At 55.4% G+C, this 24,940-nt stretch overlaps 2 protein-coding genes across 9 annotated transcripts; one reads left to right on the top strand and one right to left on the bottom strand.

Annotated features, from left to right (window-relative positions):
• The first annotated feature begins 127 nt into the window (after window positions 1-127).
• Slc39a5 (solute carrier family 39 member 5) lies at window positions 128-8,054 on the top strand. Of its 8 annotated transcripts, none has more exons than XM_075954664.1 (13): window positions 150-205; window positions 329-376; window positions 871-926; window positions 1,199-1,551; window positions 1,916-2,099; window positions 2,780-2,942; window positions 3,057-3,226; window positions 3,539-3,676; window positions 4,035-4,128; window positions 4,216-4,383; window positions 4,507-4,587; window positions 4,710-4,900; window positions 5,214-8,054. In XM_075954664.1, exons 4-13 carry the CDS (start codon window positions 1,268-1,270, stop codon window positions 5,355-5,357), a joined length of 1,617 nt encoding a protein of 538 aa, XP_075810779.1. In that variant the 5' UTR covers window positions 150-205; window positions 329-376; window positions 871-926; window positions 1,199-1,267; the 3' UTR covers window positions 5,358-8,054. The 8 variants fall into 8 exon arrangements, with proteins under 8 accessions (XP_075810786.1, XP_075810784.1, XP_075810779.1 ...); XM_075954666.1 differs by having other exon boundaries at window positions 151-205; window positions 809-926; XM_075954665.1 differs by having other exon boundaries at window positions 153-205; window positions 840-926.
• Ankrd52 (ankyrin repeat domain 52) lies at window positions 5,430-23,975 on the bottom strand. Its single transcript, XM_075954663.1, has 28 exons — window positions 23,814-23,975; window positions 23,410-23,493; window positions 22,890-22,968; window positions 22,653-22,723; window positions 21,490-21,690; window positions 20,210-20,297; window positions 19,839-19,981; window positions 19,346-19,558; window positions 19,038-19,116; window positions 18,678-18,792; window positions 18,411-18,493; window positions 18,216-18,333; window positions 17,982-18,050; window positions 17,702-17,842; window positions 17,544-17,624; window positions 15,003-15,114; window positions 14,748-14,819; window positions 14,165-14,366; window positions 13,894-13,981; window positions 13,694-13,811; window positions 12,717-12,936; window positions 12,486-12,573; window positions 12,312-12,395; window positions 12,088-12,233; window positions 11,655-11,737; window positions 11,456-11,538; window positions 11,183-11,274; window positions 5,430-10,815 (listed from the first exon to the last, which is right to left on the bottom strand). Exons 1-28 carry the CDS (start codon window positions 23,838-23,840, stop codon window positions 10,565-10,567), a joined length of 3,231 nt encoding a protein of 1,076 aa, XP_075810778.1. The 5' UTR covers window positions 23,841-23,975; the 3' UTR covers window positions 5,430-10,564.
• Window positions 23,976-24,940: the final 965 nt, after the last annotated feature.

The raw sequence follows: 24,940 nt of genomic DNA, 5'->3' as shown, positions 1-24,940 counted from the left end.
TTGTAGGAAAAGCAGTTAGTTAGCAAGTGTGCTCTTAGGGAGTGTGGCGCCCAGGCAAGGAAGCCTTAGGCAAAGCAAGCCTGCCCCTTTAAGGTAGTGTCCCTCCCCTACCCCCTCCCTGCAGGTGACCCTTGTCCAGCCTTGCCTGCCACAAGAAGGCTGGGTGCCCCTTCCTCTGGTGTCCTGTCTCCTGGCCTGCTGTCAGGTAATGCCAGCCTTAACCCCCTCCCCCGGCCAATCACTCTAATCAGACTTTGATCCCCTGATCTCAGGCCAGGTCAGATGTCAGAAGGGAGCCAGCCCTGTTCTGGTTTCTTTTCCTCAACAGGGTTTCCCCTTTTTCGTTCATTGATTCCAGAGTCGTGAGTGCGGGCAGGTAGCACTTGCTGAATTGGGGAATTGCTGGGAGCGGTTTCTGCCCTGAGCGCATCTGCGATTACTACTTACCTGCCTCTCCCCCACCCTCAGTTTAGGGGCACCTTGGTTCAACTTTCCAGGGAAGGAGGGGATGGGGTTGGAAACAGGAAGCTCAGTACCTCACATAAGGTACCTGGGGAGGGGTGTTTTCAGAAGGCTCGGTGGTACTGAATGGGCTATAAATATTTAAGAGGAAAAAATCTGAGAACCCATGTTCCTAACCATGTGGCTTCCTTAGGGCAGGTGGTGGCCCCTCCCCAGTCAGGACGACTTTTGACCTTCTCATCCCAGAGACCAGTGAACCATTAACTCCTATATGAACCTTCCCACACTTGCCCCACCCCTAACTCCGCCCCAAAGCAGCTGGGAAGAGGGGACCTATCCATTTCAGCCCTGTGACAGGACTTCCATTGCATCTGAAGGCTGAACTCCTGACTCAGGAATCTCTTAAAGTCCACAGTGAGAACTTCCAGGAACCTGCGGTGACACCTCTCACACTGCCAGCAGGGGTGAGGCCCTGCGTATTGAGGGGGAATAGGGAGGTGGAGCCAAGTGAGAGGTGGGTCTGGGGGAATCTGAGATGTTAGTCGACTCTGGACCAGATGGAGGGAGAACGCCAGTCAGGAGGCTGCTGCAGAAGGCAGAGGAAGGGACAGGAAGCCTGAGCCTGCAGAGCCTGCTGACGGTCCCAGCTGAAGCTGCATTAAGTGCATGCAACCATTCTCCCCAGCTGAGCTGAAGAGCAGACTGACCTGACCCCACACCCTCCTCCTTGTTCTAGGACACAATCCTCAGCATGCTCAAAGGGAAATAGAAGTCAGAACCAGAGCCTCTAACCTGTACCCCAGTGATGGGGCCCCCCGTGCACCAGCTGGTGGCTGGCCTGTGCATGGGGGTGGTCTTGGGCTGGGTAGGAGGCTCAGCCCCCAGCCTGGGCCCAGCTGAACAGGAGCAGAACCACTACCTGGCCCAGCTGTTTGGCCTGTACGGCGAGAACGGAACACTGACTGCAGGGGGCTTGGCCCGGCTTCTCCACAGCCTAGGGCTGGGCCGAGTTCAGGGGCTTCGCCTGGGACACCACGAGCCTCCAACTGGGCGGGCTGCACCCCCAAATGGCGACAATTTCACACACAGGTATTACTCTCTCTCCCAACCCCCAAAAGTCCCAGCTCCCCTCAGGGCTCTCGAATTGCCTATGGCTGGCTTCTTGAGTCCTCAAGTGCCCAACTGCTCCATATCCTTGAAGGTCTTGCTAACCTTTTCATTCTCCCCTCCAGATCCTTAGGTCCATAAAGTCCTTGCTCTTGGTCTTAATACGCACATCTCCAGGCTTCTCCACCCCAGGCCCACAGTTACCCATTCTAGGCTCTCCTGTAAATGACAGCTCTCAGACTTTCCTGGGACTATGGCTGTCTCTCCTTCACAAAAGCTCTCAGGAGACTCTCAGAGCAGATGTCTGGGAATTTAGGGAACCTGACTCTTAATCCATCTAATCTAGACTACAGGAACCGGAGCTGAGCGTTCATGTCTGGGCAGGAATGCCTCTGAGTCCTTCAGGCTGGGGTGACCTGGAGGAGTCAAAAGCCCCTGACCTGCCCCACGAGCCAGGACCCTCGGGCCTAGACCTCTTTCACAGGCTTCTGCTGCTGGACCATTCTTTGGCTGACCACCTGAATGAAGATGTAAGTGTGAGGGAGCAGGAGCCACGGGACTAGGTGGCCTCAAGTGTCTGTAGTCAGTAATTGTTAGGATACGTTATTCTAATAGTGAAAGATATCTCCTCTGACCAAATTGCCACACTTAGCACACACACACAATCCAGAGAAGTATCTCAGGGTAGGTTGGTGATGTGGAGAGTCCCGGAGATGACAGCCCCGTCTATCTAGAAAAAGTCATTTTTCCCCTTGTTCCACATATACAAGAAGGCAAAGCTGTCAGAGCCTGAGATCAGTTGTCACGCCCCATCAAAAGCAGCACCCGGCCTAGGCTGGATCAACGCACGACAGGGATGTTGACTAAAGATGTCGGGTTCCTTTCCCTTAGAGGATTCTGGTGTGGCGGGCTCTAGCCTAGACACCAAAACAGCTCCATCACTAGAGCAAGGAAACTGCCAGAGCATGAGGGAGAAACGACAGCAGTACCCACCAGAAAACTGAGAAATTTATGTTGCCTACTAGGACTGAATCCTCACCAGTGACTAACAGACATTAGTTATTAAGTTCCCTTATCTGCCTCCCCCCCCCCCCGCGCTCCGTCTCTAATGCATGTGCCAGTGTGAGCCAAGGGGATCCTGAGAGAACTGGGACTTCTTGGCTGTAGTTCACTGTGACTCCCTAATACACAGTCCTCTCCTCAATCCCAGTGTCTGAATGGTTCCCAGCTGCTGGTCAACTTTGGCCTGAACCCTGTTGCTCCTCTGACCCCTCGTCAGTTTGCTCTGCTATGCCCAGCTCTGCTTTACCAGATTGACAGCCGTGTTTGCATCAAGACTGCAGCTCCAGCACCTCCAGGAGACGTACTGTCCGGTCAGTGAGTGACCGAGTCCCTCGCTAAGAAAAGGGGCTCACTGGGGTCCACCCTCTCCTTGGTGCCTCTGGGCCAGCCCTGGCCTGACATTAGCCCCAATTCTTCCTTCCCAGCTCTGCTTCACAGTGCCCTGGCGGTCCTGCTGCTCAGCCTCCCTGCTCCCCTCTCCCTGCTGCTGCTGAGGCTTCTGGGACCTCGTCTGCTGCAGCCTGTGCTAGGCTTCCTGGGGGCCCTGGCCGTGGGCACTCTTTGTGGAGATGCATTGCTACACCTGTTGCCTCACGTACGTGAAACTCCATCTTCATACCCTGACCCAGTGGCAGTTAGCTGACCTCCAGGGATCCTTGTGCTCCTAGCCATAGGACTCCCTCCCCAGAAACTTTCTGTTAGCTCCCACATCCTAAACCCCTGCCCCCGCCCCTCCGGCTTCAGCCACACTGCCTTCTACTGGGATATGAGTAAAGCTTGCTACCCCTTCACTGGGAGAAGGGGATGCTATGGGGTGGGGGTGGGGGGTCCCAGGATCTGCCCTGACCTACTTTCTGACAGGCGCGAGGAAGGCAGCACACAGGACCTAATACCTACTTTCTGACAGGCACGAGAGGGGCAGCACACAGGAACTAATGAGCAACCAGAGGACCTGGGTCCGGGGCTGTCAGTGCTTGGTGGCCTCTTCCTGCTCTTCGTGCTAGAGAACGTGCTAGGACTGGTGCGGCACCGAGGGCTCAGGCCAGTGAGTGACACCTTTTCTACTCCTGCTAAACCCAGCGTCCTAGCGGAGCCAGGAGCGGGGCCACATGTGCTCCTGGGCCTTGGCTTGCTTGGCCAAAACCGCATAGGACTTGTCCGCTACTGAGTGGTACGGGTTTCTTAGCATAGACTCAGGACTTCTGGCCAAATGGCATTTTCTGTGGTTCATATCAACAGTCAACAGAGGGAAATGCCAGCCTGGGAAAGGGAGGAGGTCAAAAAGCATTCTCCAGGTGCTGGAGGTGGAACCAGGTGTTCATTTTCCCAGCTGCTGGCCCAGTTTCCCCTTAGCCCCTGGCTCTGCTGCCTCCTCCACCAGGAGGGATGCCCTCCCATTTCAGAGATGCTGCAGGCACAAAAGGGATCTTGGAGAATCGAACCTTGACCCAGAGGATGGCAGTGGGATGGTCCTTCGACCCCTACAGGCAGCTCCAGGTGACTAGAAGAAAACATGAGTACACTACCAACCTGTGGCTCCCACTTGCAGTCAACTAACACGTGTCCCGGTCCTTCTTACTGCAGAGCCAGAGGTTCAGGGCCAGAGGGAGATCAGCCAGTCCCCACCAGCTCCAGCCCCTCCTGGGCACCGAGGCCACAGTCATGAGCAGCAGGGAGGCAGCGGCACCAACATTGCATGGATGGTTCTCCTGGGAGACGGCCTGCACAACCTCACGGACGGGCTCGCATTAGGTGTGCAGTCACGGGAGCAGAGGGGGGAGAGGGTGCCAGGAAGGTGCGAGAGGCGAGGGAACCAGAGGGAGGGCAGACAGCAACTCCCGTCTTCAAGAACACCCTTGGATTCTGCCGTGCCAGGTGCTGCCTTCTCTGCCGGCTTCTCCAGCGGCCTCAGCACCACCCTGGCGGTCTTCTGCCACGAGCTGCCCCATGAACTGGGTAGGAATGGCAAGAGGGGGGCAGGTGGGGCAGAAAGGAGACCTCCGCAGAGTGGAGCTCAGAGGTAAACGGACACAAGTGAGGGGCAGCCCGACTCACCCTCCTCTCCTGTCCCCCCACAGGTGACTTTGCCATGCTGCTTCAGGCAGGGCTGTCCTTCCGGAGGCTGCTGTTGCTGAGCCTCGTTTCTGGAGCCCTGGGACTGGGGGGTGCAGCCCTCGGGGTGGGGCTCAGTTTGGGCCCTGTCCCCCTCACTCCCTGGGTGTTTGGGGTCACAGCTGGGGTCTTCCTCTACGTGGCCCTTGTGGATATGGTGAGACGTGGGATAGGACAGACAATTCAAGGATAGTGGGTAGGTGGGCGTGGGGGAGAGGAAGTGCTAGCTCATCCTTCACTTTGAGGTCTGGAGAGGATGGCGCAGGGCCCCATCAGAAGTATCCAAAGGTGGGGGCACAGGATGGGGGCAGGCTTGGTGGCATACACCTTTAATCCCATTACTCACTCAGGAGGCAGCCTGGTCTACAGAGTACTGTAGGCCAGCAGGGTTAAACAGTGAGCTCTTACCTCAGAAGTAAACAAGTATGTCACAGGTAAGAGCAGAGATCTGACAGTCTCCTTCCTTCCAGCTGCCAGCCCTGCTCCGGCCTCCTGAGCCCCTGCCTGTGCTCCACATCCTCCTGCAGGGGCTGGGCCTGCTGCTGGGGGGCAGCCTCATGCTTACTATAGCCCTGCTGGAGGAACAGCTACTGCCCGTGGTTCCTGATGGCTGATGGGGGCCAGTGGCAAAGGATCCAGATTGCCCTTCCTTCCCCCCAACCACAGGAACGGAGGCCGGACACAGGGCCAGTAGGAGCAATAGGATTTTAATAAACAGAACCCATCCCAAAGCCATGACTACGACAGTTGTACTTGCACCAAAACAGCATAGAAAACCAGGGTGTGGTGGGAGGGCTCAAAGCAGGTTGGGGGAGGACAAGAGTGGGGGCCTGGAGAATGTGGGGTGCATCAGTCTTCAGGGATAGCATTGTGCTTTAGCCCAGGTAGGAGGGGGAGGGGCAGGGCAAATGCACCAAGGTTCCCGTTTGTGTTTTTTCTGCTGCCCTCAGCACCCTGGGGTGCAGGTATCTGGGCTTTATTGCTGCCCACCAGCATTAAACACCCCTGACCCCAACACTAGCACCACAGGTGGATCCGGGATAGGGGGAAGGGCAGGAATGGGGAAATTGCTTAGAGAAAGATTCAACTAGAATCCAGTGAATTGTGCTCAGTTCTCTTTACTTCCTACAACCGAGTACATGGGTCACAGGGTGGAGGGTGCGACAGGACATGGAACATGCCCCTCCGTGCCCAACACACCTGCACACAGGATGGTGGTGTCTGCAGCATCACAGGTCATGCAGGGCATGGGGAAGGGGAGGTTCACACACACATAGTTGCCCACAGTGGGTACCAGACAGAGAACACCCCTGAATATACACAGCTGTACATGGGGAACCCCAGGTCCCCACCCAACCCTCTCCCCTGTCTTGCTGTTCCCCAGCAGGGGAACTGTATTGCTTTGAGAGAGCCACCCTGGGGCTGCTCTGCCAGGCACCCTCCCCTCCCACCCACCCCTATTTTGGCACATCTGCAAGACACACGGCAGCGAGAGTAGGCACCCTCTCTCCCAGGCTTCTGTGGCTTGGAGTTGGGGAAGGGGGTAGGAGATACCACCCTCCATCTTTCCCCTAGCCCTTCCCAAACCCCTGCCAGACCCACTCCAGCCAAACCCACCCACCCCCGAAACACGCACACACTCACACACACAGCTGAGCTATCCAGGAATACGAGTGAACAAGATTGTCCAGGATGGGAGCAGAGGCGGGAGGAAGGACTGGAAGCAGAGACCCCACCCTGGCATGGGTTAGACTGGCACAACAGCTACTTTAGTGCAACTGGAGGGGCGCCCAGAGCGAGGTGGGAACAGGAGGGCCCAGGGGGGTCCTCTCGTCACCCGCCATCCTCTGCCCTCCCAAATGCAGTGACAGTGTCCCCCTCACACCTACGTGGGCAACAGCAGCCTCAGAGTCAGTACCTTCAAGTAATTCAAAGAGCAGACCCTCCCCACCCCAACCCCTCCCATCTCTGGGAATTTGGTCGCTTCTCTACAGGGCTGGGTTGGGAGGAGAAGCCCCAAGTCAAACCCTTCTTCTCTACCTCCCTCCTCCCCGGCCACTGGGCTGGTCCTCAAAGACTCCTTCCTCTGTCCTCGCCCAGGCTGGGTGCAGGCCCAGAGGGTTGGAGCCACACAGAAGGAAGAGGCTGCATTGCTCCCTGCCCCTCCCCAAAGGTAGGGTTCAGACTTGGCAGGAGGGATGGCCATACTGGCTTGCCCCGGGAGCAGGGCTAGGGTCTGTAAGGCTATTTTCCTTTGCGGTGGGAGGGGGGCAGGGAATGAGCACTGGGTGTGGGAGAGGGTGAGAAACAGCTGAATGGGAAGGAGGAAGAGGAGGAAGGGGCCTCCCCGCTGGAGCATAGTTACCGGAGTCATTTCAGCAAAGAAACGCTCGTGTGCATAAGATACACAGTGCGCATTCCCAGCCTGCCAACCTGGCCCCACCCCACCTCTCGGGACCCCTTCCAAGACCACAGAGAGGGTTTTGGGGGTACAGTTGTAGAACCACCCCCATCCCCAGCCTCTTCTCCCCTCTGGTCCGGGAGGAGGAGGAGCTCGGCTGGCGGACAGCGGTGGAAGCGGTATTGTTTTCCTTTGGTTACATATTGAAGGCAAAGGTGAGCTGGACTTACAGTCAACACGGACAGGGTGAGGAAGGAAGAGGGGCCATGGCTGGGGTCAGAGAGGGAGGCGGCCCTCCTCAGCCCCTCCACCCCAAGGAACACATGTCTACATGGGGTGGCAGTCCCTCAGTCTCATGTCTCCCACCCCCCACAGCACCAAACAAAAGGAGAAGCCCCCTCCCCCAAGGGCTACTCCCCACCCCAACCTGGGCTGTACATTCAGTGGTTTTCAGCAGTCCTATGGCTCAGGGGGCCACGGGGTGGGGGAGGTGGCCCACCAATCTTAGAATCTCAGTTGGACAGTGGCAGTGACCTGGGTCTGTGGTCCATCCCAGGACCCACAGTTTGTGCCATTTGTTTTTTCTAAAGGATGGTACACAACCCTACAAAAGCCACCGCCCAATCAGAAACATCCCCCTAAAATCGGAAACTAAAAACTGGCTCTTCTCATGTCGCCCCGACTCACGCGTCTGTTTCCCTGTCTCCTATGTAGCCCCGCTCGGCTCCTGTGCTGGGACCTCGGGCTGCCCCGGGCCTCACGTAAAATGGGTCTTTTCACAAAAGTGCTTATTACTCGATGCAAGTGCTTTAGAGCTGCGGTGGGGGGAGGGGAGGGGAAGAGGAGAGGGAAGGGGGTGTTCCCTCCCCACCCGACCCCCTTAAGATTGGGGGGCATTCTGCCTGTTTTACTTCTCCACACCCGTTTAAGTCAAAGAGGTTTAAAACAAAATCTTAACATGACAATAAATATGCAGTGGCCATGAGGATGGTCAGAATGCTTCAGAGACAGCGGCGGGGAGCCGGGGGTGCGGGATTTCCTTTGGCATAAGGAGAGGAGGCTGCTGGCCCTCCAGGCCCCCTCACACCACATGAGGGACAGAGGGCTCCCTGTCATATTCCCAGCACTGCTGACACCGTGCTCAGGACAGCAGGGAACAGACAGCCACCAGAAATCTCATCTAGCAAAACCAAACAATGGGGCTCCTGACCAACGCTCAGTCAGGTTCCTTCTGTCATCGCCAAGCAGTGATAAAGGAGAACACGACTGATGCCCAAGTCCTCCCCAGGGGAACCATTTCCCTGCTCCCCACGCCCCCACCACCTAATTCCCAGCACCAAGATGAAAGGGAGGGGGTGAAATGGGAAGGTTTTAGGGAAGAGAATCAAAGTTAGGGGCAAGCTATGCAGAACCAGCAGGGTGGGGGTGGGGGCGGCAGCCCTTAAGAGAGGTCACATTGATTGTCGTCTAGGGAAGGAGAGGGCATGAAGGGATGTGGGCAAGAGGGGCATTGCAAGGCCCTTTGGCTTTGAAAACAAAAATAAAAACTAAAAGCTGCACAATCCTTCTCACCAATATGGTCACGCGGAAGCCTTGAAATGGTTTAGGATCTGAGGTGGGGTAGCAAGACACAGAGAGATAAACAGGGACCACAGAAAGCAAAGTCGAACACCCCAGGCTTCTGGGAACCAGCGTGAGGTATGGTGCAGGGTGTCTGTAGGGGGAAGGGCTCCCTGGGACAGCCCCTCTCCCATCAGCTCACCCTCGGCAAGGGTGGCAAGACATTCAAGGGACACAACTGAGAAACGGGTAAGAATGTGAGCAGAGCGAGCGGGGTAGGGAAGGAGGTGGAGGGGTCCCTGGGAGAGACCCCTGGACTGTGTAAACGAAGCCCATCCAGTTCTCAGTTCTCAGGGGGCAATACTGATGGCAGCCAAACTGGGCAAGGATGCACGGTGGGGGAGAGGGGCAGGACTTCTATTCAAGTTCTGTGTCTTGGCCCCTGGCTGAGGTATTGCGTGTGAGGAAAGGACACTGGGTTATGGGATTGGGTCCGACTGTGCAGAGGCTCACTAAGGAGATGAATGGACAGGGCATCTGAAGGGACCAGGGCCAGACGCAATGCTACATTTAAAGAGAGCACCGCCCCTTCTCGTTCCAGCCCAGTTTGGCTTCTCAGGTACATTCCAGGAATCGTATTCGTGCAACGCCTACTCAACCCCATCTCTCCCCACGCTAGGAAGGCAGGGACTGAGCCTCAAGGTCCATCTGTTGCTCCCTTGACCAGTGCTTTCCCTCACTGGAGGAGGCCTGGTTCCCTAACAAGCAGGCCCTACACTGCCCCTGCCCTTCCCACCATCTTTGGCTTCATATCAGGAGCGACTGGGGCAGTGGGTACTCTCAGACATGACAGAAGGTGGAGACAGGGGCATGGAGGAACTCCGGGACTGGGGGACACAGGAGGAAGAAATGGTCCCTACCTCCACTCACATGCAAACACATGCCTGAAACACAGAGGACATACTAGGGCTGTACTTTTGAAATGGGCAGGATATTAATTTGTTTCTTCCCCTAAAGAATAAAATGCTTACTTAAAAATTCATGACAAGCCTCAGAATTCAGGGAGAAGAGAGCCAAGGAGGGAATGGCCACAGGCTCCCCTCCCCGAAAAGAAGTTAAAAGAAAGAAGCAAGGTTAAAGTGCGTGGTTGGAGGCCAGGCTAGAAGTAGGGGAGGAAGCAGGCTGTGGAGGCAGAAGCAGCCCTTGGTTTGCACATGAGGAGCCAGGGGAGAACGTGGGATGAGGGCCAGGTTCAGTAGTTGCTGCTTCAAGTGTCTGCATTTGAATTTAAGGGATGATAGGATATGGGGGGAAGCTCTAGGCCCCAGTGCTAAATACCCTCCCCCCTCATCCTCTAGCTGCCCCTGAAGGGGGAGGGGGACACCCCCAGAGTGCTCACACAGTACCAGAAATTAAGGCTTCTCACTGCTGCAGGGATGGAGGGGCCAAGCAGGAAGGCAGTGATGGGTATGGAAGAAAAGGGGGAATCTGCCTGGCAGCAGGGGAAAGAGGGGGACACAGAGAGGAGAGTCAGAAGGAAGAGTTGGGGGAGCTGGCAGCAAACAGGGGAAACTGAGATGGAGTCAAGGAGGGGGAGCCAGGCATTTAGCAATCATTTTGGGACACTTGGCAGAAGGGGGTGCCCTGGGGGTACCAAGAGCCTGGGGTGCTCCCTGTGGGTCCCAGACCTCTGCCAGGCCAGGATGGTGTGGCAAAGGGGTAAGCAGCTGCTCCCCAGTGCTTCCTCCCCTACCCCACCGCCCAGTCGTGTTCTCCTTTAAAGTGCCCAAATGTTTAGACTTCCTCTAATAAATAGAATAAGGTATCAGCCGCCGGCAGGGAGAGGGACACTGGAGGGGGCTACTCGGAGTAGCAGCCATCTAACCCAATGGCGCCATGCCGCTCCTGGCTGTAGGGACAGGAGGCCCCATGAGGCAGGGCGCCACAGCCACCCACCGTCTTGGCGGCTGCGATGCCGCAGTTCTTGAGCAGGCTGAAGCTGAAAGGACTGACGGCGTCCTTGGGTGGGAAAGGCTTCATGGTGGAGAGGATCAAGGCCAGGCAGTCCGCCACATCCTTGTTTGGGGCGCAGGCCAGTGCTGGGGTGTGACCTGCGGGCCAACGGGAAGGACTGAGCACTCTGGGCACTGGAGGGGTACCAAGAGGGGCAGGAGCCCACTGTAGTCAGAAATCCAGGTGGCAAGGGCCCAGGGAGGCCCATGGCAAACTCTGACTGCAGGGTAAAGGGCAGCAAACACACAGACAGCAGACTGGGGTGTGGGAGGCCTTCCTGACCCTGCCAGATCCACCTCATTCCACCAGATTCCCCTGAGACTTAGAATACTGGTATTGGGTCCCTAATCTCAAGAGGTCCCCTGGGAAGAAAATCTCACTTATGGCAAGGGGAAGAAGTCACCTTCTGAAGAAGGCCCCTGACCCCAAACCCAGGAGAAGCAGGGGGCTCTGGATTCCACCCACCTTCTTCATCCACAGCCAGCACTGTGGCCCCACGACTCAGCAGGGCCTGCACCACAGAAGCAAGTCCATTCCGGGCAGCAATGTGGAGTGGCCTTAGAAGAAAGACAACAGAGAAGGGACAGTGAGCAGAATGCCAGGCTGTCTTGCCACCCCAAGGTGGGTGACAAGGACACTGAACAAATACTGTGAGCTCCAGGGAGCCCCTGGAGTATAGGTTGCTTTCTTCACCCACCTGCCTCCCCCAGCCAGGAGCCCCCTTCCCCGGGCACTCACATCTGCAGCGCACTGTTGGTAGCATTGATAAGGCCAAGGTCTTGGGTTTCTGCCAGGATCATGAGGGCACATTTCTCATGGCCCTGAGGAAGAGGACAGAAAGTGGACACTTGTGGAGTAGAACCCTAACAGACCACAGAGTAGGAGCAGTCTATCCCACAACCCTGAGCCACTTTCCCGAGCCTGCTCTGGGCAGTACCTTGCTACAAGCCAGGTGCAGGGCAGTGTTCTTGTTCTCGTCCAGCACAGTCAGGTCTGCCTTCCCGCGATACAGCAGAAATTCTACAAAGGGAACAGGATAGACTGATGTCTTCCCCAGAGCAGTAGCCAAACCACTCACCCTCTGTCCACAGGAGGTGGGACACCCCTTTGGGTTTTTTGTTTTGTTTTGTTTTTTGAGATAGGATTTCTCTGTACCTTTGGAGCCTGTCCTGGAACTAGCTTTTGTAGACCAGGCTGGTCTCAAACTCAGAGCAATCCACCTGCCTCTGCCTCCCAAGTGCTGGGATTAAAGGTGTGCACCACCAGCGCCCAGCGACATCCTCTTGTATTATAAACCCCAGGTCCCTGTATGCCCTCCAGGATGGGCTGGCCCACCCCATCAGCATCCTGTCACGGTGGCCCCTACACACCCACAGCAGCAGTCTGCCCGTTCTCGGCTGCCGTCATTAGCGCAGTGCGGCCAGTGTGGTCAGTGGCATTCACTTCTGCTTGATGTTGCAACAGCATCTGGAGCCCAGAGACATTGTCCGCGAAGGCAGCGGCGTGAAGGGGGGTCCTGGAGGGGAGGCAGAATAGAATGAAATAGGGAACACTCTTCTGCGGGCGCAGAAACCAGAGGATTCCTGTCACTCACCGTCCTTTGGCGTCTCGGCTGTTCACAATCTTGGCACCCAGAGCTCCCAGCAGCATCTCTGTGGTGCTGTCCTGGTTATTAATTCTGGAGAGGGGAGGAGGGATCATCAGAAGCAGCGAACTAGAGGACTTCCTACCTGAGCCCGGGTCCCCCCGAGAAGGTTGATGCACATACACTGCACAGTGCAAAGGAGTGAAGGGGTTTCCCTCCAAGTATGAGAACGGGCTGTGTTCAAGTAACAACTCCAGACAATCTTCATGTCCTGGCACAAGGAAGAAAGCACAGTAAGGGTGAGAAACAGCAAAATCCTCCATGTGTCCTGTCCTGCCTCTGGCCCCCCAATCTACTTCCAGATCCCCCTCCGACTATATACATCCCTGTGCCCGCCAAAGGCCCCACTCGTACCAGTGTAGGAGGCCCAGTGCATGGGCGAGTATCCGCTGTAATCAACACCAGCATCTAGGGGGTCTGTGGAAAGCGCAGCCTGCAGCAGAGTCCGCAGCACTGCAGTATGGCCACAGGCTGAGGCCAGGTGAATAGGGGTGCGGCCCTTAAAGTCTCGGCACAGCACAAATGCATCATGGTCCAGCAGGGCAGCCAGGCAGTCCTCACAGCCAGTCACTGCCTGCAGGGCACACAGAGGACAAGTGGTGATAAGCCACTCTTTTTCCAGTGGCTAGTTGCTGGGGGCTGGCCCAGCAGCAAGAACTATTTCCAGGAATCCATCCTTTCCACAATAATTCTAGTGTTAGGGGTCAGCAGCTACTTTCCTCATAGGCAGAATGGCCAGAGTCAATCCTGAAACTCTCGGAACAAAAGACCAAGCAGAGGGTGAGGAGACTGAGGCCCAAAGGATTCTGTGGTTCTGAAAGCCAGGCACACCTGGAGTCTCAGTTACTCAGGAGGCTGAGGCTGGAGGATCCCTGGAGCCCAACAGTGGAGAACCAGCCTGGGTGACAGAGACCCCTCAGATCAAAAGAGCTGCTGGGCACGGTAGTACACACCCAGCACTTGGAAACCAGAGGCAGGCAGATCTCTGAGTTAAGGACAGCTTGGCCTACGTATTAATTCAGAGCCTGCCAGGCTCCATAGCGAGATCCTATCTATTAAAAAAACAAATCAACCCAACCCAGCCCTGAAAGGACAGCAGCAAAGCTTAGGTGGGCAGCAAGCACAGTCTGGGTGGGCAATGGCTGAAGATGATGACAGACAATGTCACCAGAAAGGAGGGGAGATACTCATCTCAGAGCAAACACAGGCCCGGGAAGACTCAGAGGCAGAATCCTATTCTACTTACTGACACTGATGCCCTGCTGCCGGGGGTCCTGTGCTCCCACCCGGAGCCTGTAGGTGAGCAACCTTATCCCCAGCAGCCCACTCACCCCACGGTGGAGGGCGGTGCGGCCCCGGAGGTCAGCAGCATCAGCTGTGGATCCTTTCTCTAGCAGCAGATGTACACAGTCCACGTGACCATTCATAATGGCCAGCATCAGTGGGGTTCTACAGAGCAGGGAGGAGAGAGGTGAGGGAGAAAGGACAAGGGTCTGGCAAAGGGGAACACACACCCCTGGCCCACACTCACTGTCCATAGGCATCCATGACATCTGTGATGTCAGCTCGCTCCCCACTGTCAATCAGCAAGTGCAGGGAGTCAGTGTGGCCAGAGGCAGCTGAAAGAGAAGGGGGCCTCTGTCAGGACAAAGTCGGGAGGGAAGAAGGGCTCAAGGACTGCAGTCCTGCGATGGCCTAGGGCAAGGAGAAAGCTTCAGGTAGGAAGCCATGAATCAAGACTTGGAGTTTCCGTCCTCCTTGCCCTAGCACACTCCCAGCCCTACTATTCAGGGGCCACTAACCAGCAGCATGCAGGGGTGTCCACTTGCGTTTACGCTCCTTGATGAGGGCAGAGGCACCGTGGGCCGTGAGCACCTCCACACACTCTGTAGAGCCTCGCTCCGTGGCCAGGAAGAGCGCGGTCCGGCCCTTGTGGTCCCTGACATCCAGATTCACCAGCGTTTCTGCCAGTGTCTTCAGGGCTTCACAGTGACCGTTGTAGGCCTGTGGGCAACCGACAATCAGCTGATGACCGTCCTCTTCCTACTCTGCTCCGGGACTCAGGGGAGCTCCAAGTACACACAGTCAGCACACTCTTTCCAGACAACCCGTCTGCCGCATCCCAGTGAGAATGCAGACACAAGGCTGGCGGGGGCTCAGCAGGGAAAGATGCTGTACAAGCCTGAGAACCTGAGCTGCAGCCCTGGAGCCCAAACACAGGTAGGAGGAGAGCTTCACAGGCACACTATGGTACACACATGTCCATGCACACGTCATCATCATTCATACACACAATCATACTAAGTAAAAAAATTCAAGTTATTCTTGACACCTGCGAATGGTCAGGTCAGAACAAGAAGGCACAAGGAGAAGACATGGACTCACAGCTAAGTGCAAAGGGCTGACGGGAACGGTGCTCTCCACATCCTCCAGGCAGTTAAAGGACATTTCTAAGAGCTGCAATGAGCAGGAAAATACATGCTGAGGTTCTGGAACATCCAAGATGTGGGCCCCCCCCTGCCACTTACAGGAACCCCTTAATCTCCCAATTCTACTGCCCCTGGCTTTGTGACCACGAACCTGAAGGCAGACTACAGCCCTGCTCCTGCCCCCTCCCCCAGACCAGGTTCCCAAACGTACCAGTTCGAGGTTCTGTCTGTTGCCGTAGGCGGCTGCATAGTGCACAGCTGTGTAGCCCTGCCTGTCCCGCAGGGAGGGGTCTGCACCATTATCCAATAAGAACTCCAGACAGCTGGGGAGCCAGGGTAGATTGTCAGGCAGGGATAGGCCCAGCCCAGCAAAGATGCAGCTGAGGGGGAGGGGGGGAGGGAGCAGGGGCAAGGGAATCCCGCAGGCCAAGTTCTGTTCTGAGCAAGTTCTCTAAATCCTGCCCACCTAGTCTTCAACCCTACACCTGGACCACCAGCTCCAACACTGTCCTTTCCTCTGTACCCTCTTCCAGAGAACATGGGCACATGGTTGGCTAACAGCCTGCTGGTAGAGGTGGGTATGCTCATTCCTGCCTCCAAACCTGCTCCTCCCCCAAATGGCTAAAGTCCAACTCACTGAAAACTCAGACTGCCTTGCTCTGCTGTCTGGGGTCTTCCTAAATACCTGTTTGTTCCCTTCGCAGGGTTCCCTTGGTGCTCTTCGCTTCCCTTAGTCAGAGTTGTAACAGTAATGACATTTAGCATTTACTCTGTGTGGTAAGCATCTCTGCCTATTCATTTAACTGTTGCAATCATGCTCAGAGCTAGGTATTTTCATCCCTACTAGAGCTGAGAAAACCTAAGCAGAGGGGGAAGTCACAGAGCTGAGCCTCTGACCCCTTCAACATCCCCGCCCCAGGTCTTTCTATTGAACTCACTCTGTAGACTAGGCTGGTCTCAAACTCAGAGATCCATCTGTTTCTGCCTCCTAAGTGCCAGGATTAAGGGTGTGTGCCACCAGGCCTGGGTTTTTTCTTGTTTGCTTTTTGAGCCCCCTGTAGCCTAAGCGGGCTGTAAACTCACACTGTAGAGAATGACCTTAAGTTCCTGACCTTCCTACTGTATCTACTAAGCATTAGAATTAAAGGCCTGTGACACCATGCCCTACGTTTTCTGTTTTTAAAGTCAGGGTCTCATTTAGTAGCCTTGGCTGTCATGGGAGCATCCATATAGACCAGGCTGGCCTTGAACAGAGATCTGCTTCTGCCTCCCAAATACTAGGATCAGAGGTGGGTGCCATAATGACCAGCTCTGTTCAAACTCAATTTCTGAATTCTAAGACTTGCAGACAAATCACAAGGACAATGAGCTTCCATACACCTCACACTCAGTCTCCCACGGCCAACTTCTTACATCAGCGATACGAAAGCTCTTTACCTATGGTTTTTTTCTTTTAGTTTTCTGAGAAAGGGTTTCTTTGTGTAACAGTCCTAGCTGTCCTGGAACTAGCTCTGTAGACCAGGCTGGTCTTGAACACATAGAGATCTGCCTGCCTCTGCCTCCTGAGTGCTGGGATTAAAGGTGTGTGCCACCATCGCCCGGCTGTTTTAGACTTTTTAATGAGGCTTATGGAAACACAATTTCTCCTATTCATTTACGTCACTAGTTTTCAACTAATTTTGCCCTCTAGGCAAACAGTCCTTGACTGGAAGCGTCACTCCAGTCCCTGGCATCCATTCTGGGATGCTTGGTCATAAACATCACCTCAGCTCCTTATCACACCCCTATATCCAAGAGTCTGAAATGTAAAGCAGGGGGCATCACCCCAGCCCTCTAACACCCCTATATCCAAGAAGTCTGGGATGACTGGAAGCCCCTGGCCTAGCAGTTGCCCTGGCTTGAACTCCAACTCCCAGCTTGCCAAGCGCTGACCCCTCCCCGGGGAGGGTCAGGACCACTCTCCCCGGCTATTTAGACTTGTGCTGGAAAGAACACTTGGTTTTGGGTCTCTGTGTCTGTGTGCATTTTCTTCCTTTTCCTTGCCGTGCTCTCCCGGCCACCCAAGGATGCTGTCTAATAAAGCCGGGCACTTGATCTGTTTTAATCTGGTCTGATTGGATTTCTTTGTGACGGCACAGAGATTTTTCCTAACAGTACTGAAGAAATTTTTGGTCGTCACGTTGTTTTGATGTTGAGAACTGTTTTAACATTGTACTCTACCCCCACACAGCCCTGGAGTAACTCAACTGTCCTGTTTTGTCTGAGAGAGAAGGTCTGACTGTGTAGCCCTGGCTGACCTGTAACTCACAATATAGACCAGGCTGGCCTCAACCTCTGCTTCCCGAGTGCTGGGAATAAAGGTTCATCTTTCATCCTTTAGTACCAGCTAGGAGGTGGCCCAGCAGCATACTGCCTGCCCAGAATGAACAAAGATCATCCCAGGATTCATCCCCAGCACTTCAGTACCTAGAGCCACACCTGGAACACGAAGAATGAACATTCGGTTAAGACGTCTCATGTATGTAGTTTTCCCAGCTTTCTAAGGGGCACTTTTAAGCCTCTCCCTCAGGACAGGGGCTATCTGTCATCTTTCACCACAGGCAGTGCCCTATCACCCCACACTGCTAGCCAACTGACAAGGCAGCACTGGCGGTGGTGGCCACAGCAATGAAGATTCAAAATGGGCGGGAGGATAAAAGGGCCAGGTGGCACCGCAGGGGAGGCCCAAGCCAGTGTCCTCCTCAGTACTTACAAGAAGGCCTCCTTCCTGCGGGATTCCTTCAGTAGCTCATCCTCTTCAGCATCGTGGCTGGAAGCAGTGTGGGGTTCCGCTCTGGCATAACAGAGGAGAACGGTTAGGAGATCGAGGAGAGACAAAGGGTTTACAAAGAAGCAAGGTAGGAGCCTGACCTCCGGTAGGTGTCAGAAGCAGCAGCATAGTGAAGAGGAGAGCAGCCTTTACAGTCAGCCTCGTTGACGCCCGCCCCGGCGGTCACCAGTGTCACTGCGCACTGATAGCTCCCGTTGGCAGCTGCATAGTGCAGTGGGGTCCTGGGGAGCATGTTACAGTATGAGTGACAGACTCAGGGACAGATAGAGCAGGCCCAGATGTGTAGTAAAAGGGTACACGGTAACACGCTCCTCCTCCTCCTTCCATGGCCAGCCCTGGGCGCCCTGCACATGAACTTGCCTTCCAAACTTGTCTCTCCTTCTCAGGTCCGCCCCACTGCTCAAAAGCAAATTAAGACATTCAACATTCCTAAAAGAAGATCAGGCGCAAAAGTGAGAGCCTTGAAGCAGGGCCACCAACCCAAGGAGAAGCTGAGAACGCAAAACAAGACCATCTCTATCTGTTCAAGGCAAGAGTCGGGCAGACAGTGGGTACCCATGCCCAGCTCACAAGGCCTAGAAGGAAAGGACTCACCCTCCAGAAGCAGCAGCATGAAGACAGGTGCGGCCAAGGCTGTCAGGTGTGTTGATGTCAAACCCAGCAGAGAGCACGTGCTCATTGCTGAGTGAAGACACGATGCTGTACAGCTGACCTGGAGGAGCACACCAGCCACATAAGCATCCAGGAGCCTCAGCCTCCTCTGCCCCACCCCCGCCAGTCAGCACATACCTGAGGAAAGAAGCTTCCGGCAACAGTCAGAGAATCCAAAGAGAACAGCTAAGTGCAGGGGAAACATGTCGTGGATACCGCGCCTGGGAAGAGGTTGAGGGGCTCAGCGCTGGGGCCAAGGAAGGACCAGTTACAGAGCTCCTTTCTGTGGTCTCTCACTGCCACCCTAGGAATTAGGGGAAGAGGGTCCCCAAACTTCCCTGACAGCATCTTAGGGCCTCTGTGTTTGACGTGAACGGCACACACAGTCCCGCTGCCGCGACTCACCGGGCGGTGTCCGCGCCATTGGTCATCAGAGTGCTGATGAGCAGCTCGTGTCCATAGCGAGCGGCCACATGTAGTGGTGTGTTCCCAAATTTGTCAGCACAGTCGATCTCGCTACCTGAGGCCAGGACACACAACCCAGGCACACCTCAGGCTCAGGTCTACTCACACCAGGCAGGGAGCACTTGAGGGCTCTTTATTACAGGTTGGACTGAATAGGCATTCTCCATGCTTTTTTTTTTTTAAGCCTCAGACTGGGAAAAGGTAGAGTTCCAAACACCTATCTTGAGTGAAGATGGGGAGAGAGGAAGCAGGGGGTTCTAGGTCCCCTGGAGGAAGAGAGCACAAAGTCTGAGCCCGTACCATTCTGAATGAGGATCTGGGAACGCGTGAAACGGCCATGGATAGCAGCCATGTGCAGAGGACTTTTTCCTTCTTTGCTCTGTGGAGACATGTTGGTGCTTGTTAAACATAAAGCAGAAACTGCCCTGTGTCCTCTTTGAAGAGCACATCGACCAGGATGGAAATGTGACATGGTTACCCAACCACGGTCTCGAGGCCCTGATAAGACCTAACCACCCAGGAGACCAGTGGGTAATTCCCCCAGGAGAACTACATGGACATGGTTGGAGTTTCAGAGCTATTAATATATGTCTCATCCTCTTAGGTACCTGGTAGTTGACATCAGCCCCGTTATTAACCAACAGCTCCAAGCAGAGGGCGCCATTGGTGGAGACAGCAGCCACATGCAGCGGTGTGAAACCCTTGTCGTTCGGCTGGTTGACGTTGGCTCCGGCGTTCACCAGCTCAATAGCCACAGCATCCTGGCCCAGGTAGCAAGCGATGTGCAAGGCTGTGTTTCCAAAGGCATTGGGCTCATCGATCTGGGTTTCCAGGGGGAAGGTATGGGTTATCAGTCGAAACAAGGCTGGAAGCAGCCAATTAGCCTAAGAGTCCTAGAAATCCACCCATCAGTCCCTTCGGGTTTCTGCTCCAAAAGAATAATGCCATTACATAACATGAGCCTTCTTCAGGTCCTTCCACCGTACCCTTCCAACCTTCAGAAACCACACCAACAGCCCCAGAACCCGCCCATCTCTATAACAAATTCTGACTTCCAATTCCCTGTCTTGAACACCGAGACACAGCGTTTACTGCTCTGACCTCAGCCCCCATCCGGAGCAAGTACTTCACCACTTCAATCTGGCCGCTGGCCGCAGCTGTGTGGAGCAGCCCGTAGCCCTTTCGGTCCTTACAGCTGAGGTCTGCTCCACGTGCCACCAGCAGTTTCAGGACCTCCAAATGCCCTAGGGAAAGAAGGAAAAAAAAGTAGGCCTAGGGTGAACCCAAAGGCCCCAAGCTCCTCCCCAAAGGCCCCAAGCTCCTCCCCCAAAGGCCCCAAGCCCAAGCTCCTCCCCCAAAGGCCCCAAGCTCCTCCCCCTCAAGGACACCAAGCTCCTTCTCCCAAAGGCCCCAGGCTCCTCCCTCCAAAGACTTACTCCCTATTCCTGCCCCTTTCCCTATGTGTCTCTCACCTAGGAAAGCTGCCCAGTGCAGCGGCTGCCGCTCCTTTTTATCACAGACATTCAGGCTGGCTCCCTTATTGAGGAGCAGGTTCACCGTCTATGTGAGGATAAAAAAGACACAGACAGGTTCATGCCCTCAACCTACCCAAGGGCAGAGCCTGCCGATCTCCTGAAAAATAGATGGCAGCCTGGTATCTTTTCGCTTCGTGTTTAAGTGCCTGGGTAGCAGCTAGTGCCTCTGTTCCTGAGCAAAACAATCTGGGATCAGGCACCACAAGATGCCACTGGATAACAGAAATGAAGGCTCTCTTGGGTGCTCTGCCGGCTCTCAGAATCTCACAAGTCTCTGCAAATGTGCTGGACAACATGGACTTTCTCATCATAAAAAAAGACACATACATAAAAAATTTCCAGTGCCCCACGCCTTTAACTCCAGCACTCCAGAGGTAAAGACAGGCAATCTCTGAGTTTGAGGTCAGCTTGGCCTCAGTTGAATTCCAGCTCTACTTAAGGAAACCATGTCTCAAAAAAAAATTAAAACAAAACAAAATACAAATAAAAATTTCCATGGAATCTCAAAAAGTCCTCCTGAAGTCCAAGTCAAACTTCAGGATAAGTATTGCGGCACATGCCTGCAGTAACTTAACTAGCGCTCGGGCAGGAAAACTGTCACAGTTTAAGGCTGTCTCAAAATAATAGCTAAAAAGAGGGATGTAGCTATGGTTGAGCAGTTGACACTCACCTACCAACGAAAACACCAGAAAGCAAAAGAATTTCAATTGTGGATTCGAAGTACAGCTCAGTAACACAGCCCTTACTGAGCACATAACACAGTCATTTAATAAAAACTCAGTGCAAACTGCTGATGGTAGTGCATGCCTTTAATCCCAGCACTCAGAAGGCAGAGGAAGGGAGACATAGGTGAGTTCAAATTCAAGCCTGGTCTAAACTACACAGCAAGTTCCAGGCCAGCCAAGCATACGTAGTGAGACCCTGCCTCAAAAACAGACAAAACAGCCAGGCATAGCACACGCCTTTAATCCCAGCACTTGGGAGGCAGAGACAGATGTCTGTGAATTTGAGGCCAGCCTGGTCTACAAAGAGAGTTCCTGGACAGTCAGAGCTGTAACATAGAGAAACCCTGTCTCGAACAGACAAAACAAAATCCCACAAAACCCTCAATCTAATCATTCATTTGCTGCTCGAGCCCCTCCTGCCCCGAGCCCAGAAACACGGAAAGAGTGAGTGGGTGGGGAAGGGGAGACTGCGCAGAGCAGCGTGGTCCTCACCTCGAGATGCCCACTGTGTACTGCATGGTGCAGAGCACTGCGCCCGCTCCTGTCAGCCACGTTGAGGCTGCTCAACAGGGGAGCCAGAGCCTCAGCACACTTGGTGGCCCGGTTGGCAGCAGCCACATGCAGTGGTGTCTGCCACAGCTTGTCCCGGGCATTCACATCAGCTGAGTGTGCCAGCAGCAGTCCCAGCACCTTCTGTGGAGGAGCAAGGGACAAGAGAAGATAGAAGGAGAGCAGGAAGTAAAACAAGAGGGAGGAAGCAGGAGGGGCTGGCCCCGCTCCTTCCCAGGGTAGCCTCTTCATCCTCTTCTTTTCTCTACACTGTTCTCTCCTAACCTGATCTCACGAGAGCTTAAACATCTTTGCTGAGGGAAACAGATCCTTCTTCCCCAAGCCACCCTCCGATCGCCCTCAACCCAGCTCCTAAACATCTTCACTCACACGTACCCCCCCACCCTAGGTAAACCCATACACCCCAAGCCTAACCTGCAGGAAAATCAAACGCTCACACTACATTAGTGCCAAAAACACCATCCCCAAAGCCCTTCCTTGGGCACCAAAATCCTATCTATTACCCCAACAAACACACATACTGGATCCTCTCCAAACTCCTACCAAAATGCCCCCCCTTAGACACCGCACACATCATTCTACCTGACCTCAAGCTTTTCCCCTCCTAGCAGCTGGAGCTAAGGAAGTGATGGAGGATCCAGGAAGAGGTCTTTCCCTCTCTTCAAGGTTGACGGCACCATGGCACGCAACTCCACAAATGAGTTTGTCCCCTTATGCAGTCAGCCTCCATGTTGAGTGAGGGGCAAGGACGCATCACTACTTGCCACCCCATCACAACTAGAGAAATCTTAGTGCCCAGAGGGGGACCAGACTTAAGGTGGCCCCCCGGGGAGGGATGACTCACTCAGGCCTGGCAGCAGGGCCCCCGCAGTCTGCCAGCCCAGTGTTAAGCTCTCCCTGACGTCACATCAGCTGGCAGCACTCAGCCCCCCTTACCAGCCAGTTCTAGGGGCAGGAAGGAGGGGCCAGAGCCTGGTCTCCTCCCTGCATGGGGCAGAATAGTCCACAGGGCAGAGAGCTGAGTTTCTCTAGCCCTTCAACCCATCCTTTGTGGAAAGGTGAACTGAGTGAGGTAGGGTCCATACCTCATTTCGGGAGGCAGCGGCACGATGAAGAGGGGTCAGCCACAGTGTGTCCTTAGCGTTGACATTAGCACCTGTGTGGACACAGTTTCCTATTTTGTTGGGATTGAGGGGTGGGGGAATGGGAACCTGAATGGACAAAGAGGCACATTCCTGGACCAGGCACCCGCAATCAACCCGTGGGTATGAAGAGTCTTCTCCCCTCCCTAGGTGCCACACCTTCCTGCTCCCCACTTTCACCTGACATCAGTAGCAACTGGAGGATGGGGACATCGCCTACGTAGGCAGCAGCATGCAATGGGGTTCGCCTCTCTTGGTCCTGGAAAGGCAGAAAGAGGCAGCTGCAGAGAGAAATTACCCTGGACCCTGGCTCAAGTATAAGAACTCCAAGCCCGTCCCTACCATCCCTTCCTCTAGGTTCTGCAGGGTCTCAAATCCCTATACTGGGATTCAAAAGGCAGCATCCTGGGAGGGTGGAGTCAGGGACACCGACCGAGAAACCTACTCCTTTTTCCAGGAGGGGTGGGGGCGCTGCAGACCCCTATGGTCGAGAGGAGAACATCGTTCTCTGGGTATCCCCAGAACCCGTTGGTCGGTGCTCCATGCCTGACCAACCCTTAAATGCGGAGCAGGCTCTCATTTCGAAGTAGAAAGAGCTGCAGTTTCATCACAGCAGAGGAGAAACGGAGCCGCCCCACTTGTGGGGAGGGGTCCCGAACACCGGAGCCCGGATTCCGGCTCGCCATCCTCCCCAACTCACCAGCACATTGATGTTCTCCTTCTGCGAGAGGAGGGAACGCACTTCCTCCACATCTCGGCTAAAGATGGCCTGGACCAGGGGCGGCTGCAGGGAGAACCAGCTTTCAGGGAGAGGGCCAGAGCCAGAGCGGAACCGGGAGGTGGGGGAGCACACAGGTTGGAGGGGGGCGTCGCTGGAGGGGCTCCGCTACAGGGGTCCTGGCTGCAGCAGATTCCGGCGGTGCCTCCACCGGTCGCCAGGCCCCCAAGGACACCGGCTCCGCGGACGGCAGCACGGCGTGGGGCGCGGCGGGAGCCGCGGGAAACCCCGGGCTCGGGCCCAGCCTAGGCCGCACATCCCCAGGCTCGCGTGGCGGCGGGGCCGGGCCCTGGAAGGAGGACGTGGGGAAGGGCAGAAGGGCTGACCTGGTCCGTGATGCTGAGGATCCCCATGGCCCGGCCCAGGCTCCGTCCGCATCGAGCTCGCGGCGGCGGTGGCGGCGGCGGCAGCGGCAGCGGCAGCGGCGGCGGCTCCACCGGGGACACGGGGCGGCCCAGGCGGCGGCTGCGGCGGCGGCGGCTGCGGGGAGAGGGCGGCCCCGCCTACCGGGGGGCGGGCGAGCGGGAGCCCGCAGCGCTCCCTGGCGGCGAGCCTGGGCCGGGCCTCAGGGCGCTCTCAGCACCGACTGCCCAGGCCTCGCTCCCTCCGCCCGCGCCAGGGCGAGCGGGGCAGTCCGGGCTGCTTCGCCAAGCGCGGGTTCCTCTGCTCCACCCGCCGGCTGCGCCGTGCTCGCCGTGCTCGCCGCTGCAGCCTAGCGGCCCGAGAGGGCCCCACAGGGCCATGGCACGAACTCGGGTCTGATCCGCCGGGGACTCCCAAACTCAGGACCAAGCTGCGGGCCAGAATCCACACAACCCACATTGCCCCAGCAGAGCAGACTTCTCCCGACCGCACTCACTCACACCCTCAAGTCCTCTACAGATAGGAAAAACTCGGTGTATGGCGACCTGAGGCTTATATAGAGCCCCAGAACGAGTCTCCAGTGGGGGGAAAGAAAATAGCAAGACGGCTAAATTACAGAGAAATCCCAAGAAAGACTCCTGTTTCAGGAAGCCCCACAAAAAGCAGGACATCTGGCAGCTGGAGAAAGAAGGCCTCTAAGACCAACAGAAGGGACACCAACCAACTCCATAAGAACCCCGCTGCCGGTTAGGGTAGTAACGCTTTAAAGAGTGGTCAGTAAAGGCAAACTCCCCTTCACCCGCTGGAGAGGAGGGAGGAAGAGAGGAAGGAAGTAAAGAAGGAGGAGGGGAAGGAAGGAAGGAAGAAAGGAAAGAAGGAAGGAAGGAAGGAAGGGAGGGAGGGAAAGGGGGAAAAGGCAGTTAATTAGGGACAACTGGTAGGAGGGAACTGGAGGAATAAAGAAAAGTGGAGTTTGGTAGATTAGTACAACTTATAAATTCATGCCAGAGACAGGCATGAATCATGCCTAAAATTCCTACACACTGGAAACTGAGGCAAGATTGTGTGTTCGAGAACCGTCTGGGCTAAA

Source organism: Microtus pennsylvanicus, chromosome 20, assembly GCF_037038515.1.
Source record: "Microtus pennsylvanicus isolate mMicPen1 chromosome 20, mMicPen1.hap1, whole genome shotgun sequence".
NCBI lineage: Eukaryota > Metazoa > Chordata > Mammalia > Rodentia > Cricetidae > Microtus > Microtus pennsylvanicus.
This window is presented reverse-complemented; position numbering and strand designations above follow the sequence as displayed.

Bases quoted from the DNA above. Each gene is read 5' to 3' on its own strand.
- Slc39a5 (XM_075954671.1), top strand. From the start codon at position 1,268: ATGGGGCCCCCCGTGCACCAGCTGGTGGCTGGCCTGTGCATGGGGGTG. The intron at 4,129-4,215 runs GTGACTAGAAGA...TTCTTACTGCAG, and splicing joins ACCCCTACAGGCAGCTCCAG to AGCCAGAGGTTCAGGGCCAG. The intron at 4,901-5,213 runs GTGAGACGTGGG...CCTTCCTTCCAG, and splicing joins ACGTGGCCCTTGTGGATATG to CTGCCAGCCCTGCTCCGGCC.
- Ankrd52 (XM_075954663.1), bottom strand. From the start codon at position 23,840: ATGGGGATCCTCAGCATCACGGACCAG. The intron at 19,982-20,209 runs GTGAGAGACACA...TTCTTTCCCTAG, and splicing joins GCACTGGGCAGCTTTCCTAG to GGCATTTGGAGGTCCTGAAA. The intron at 13,812-13,893 runs GTGAGTGTGGGC...CCTGCTCTGTAG, and splicing joins GTCATGGATGCCTATGGACA to AACCCCACTGATGCTGGCCA.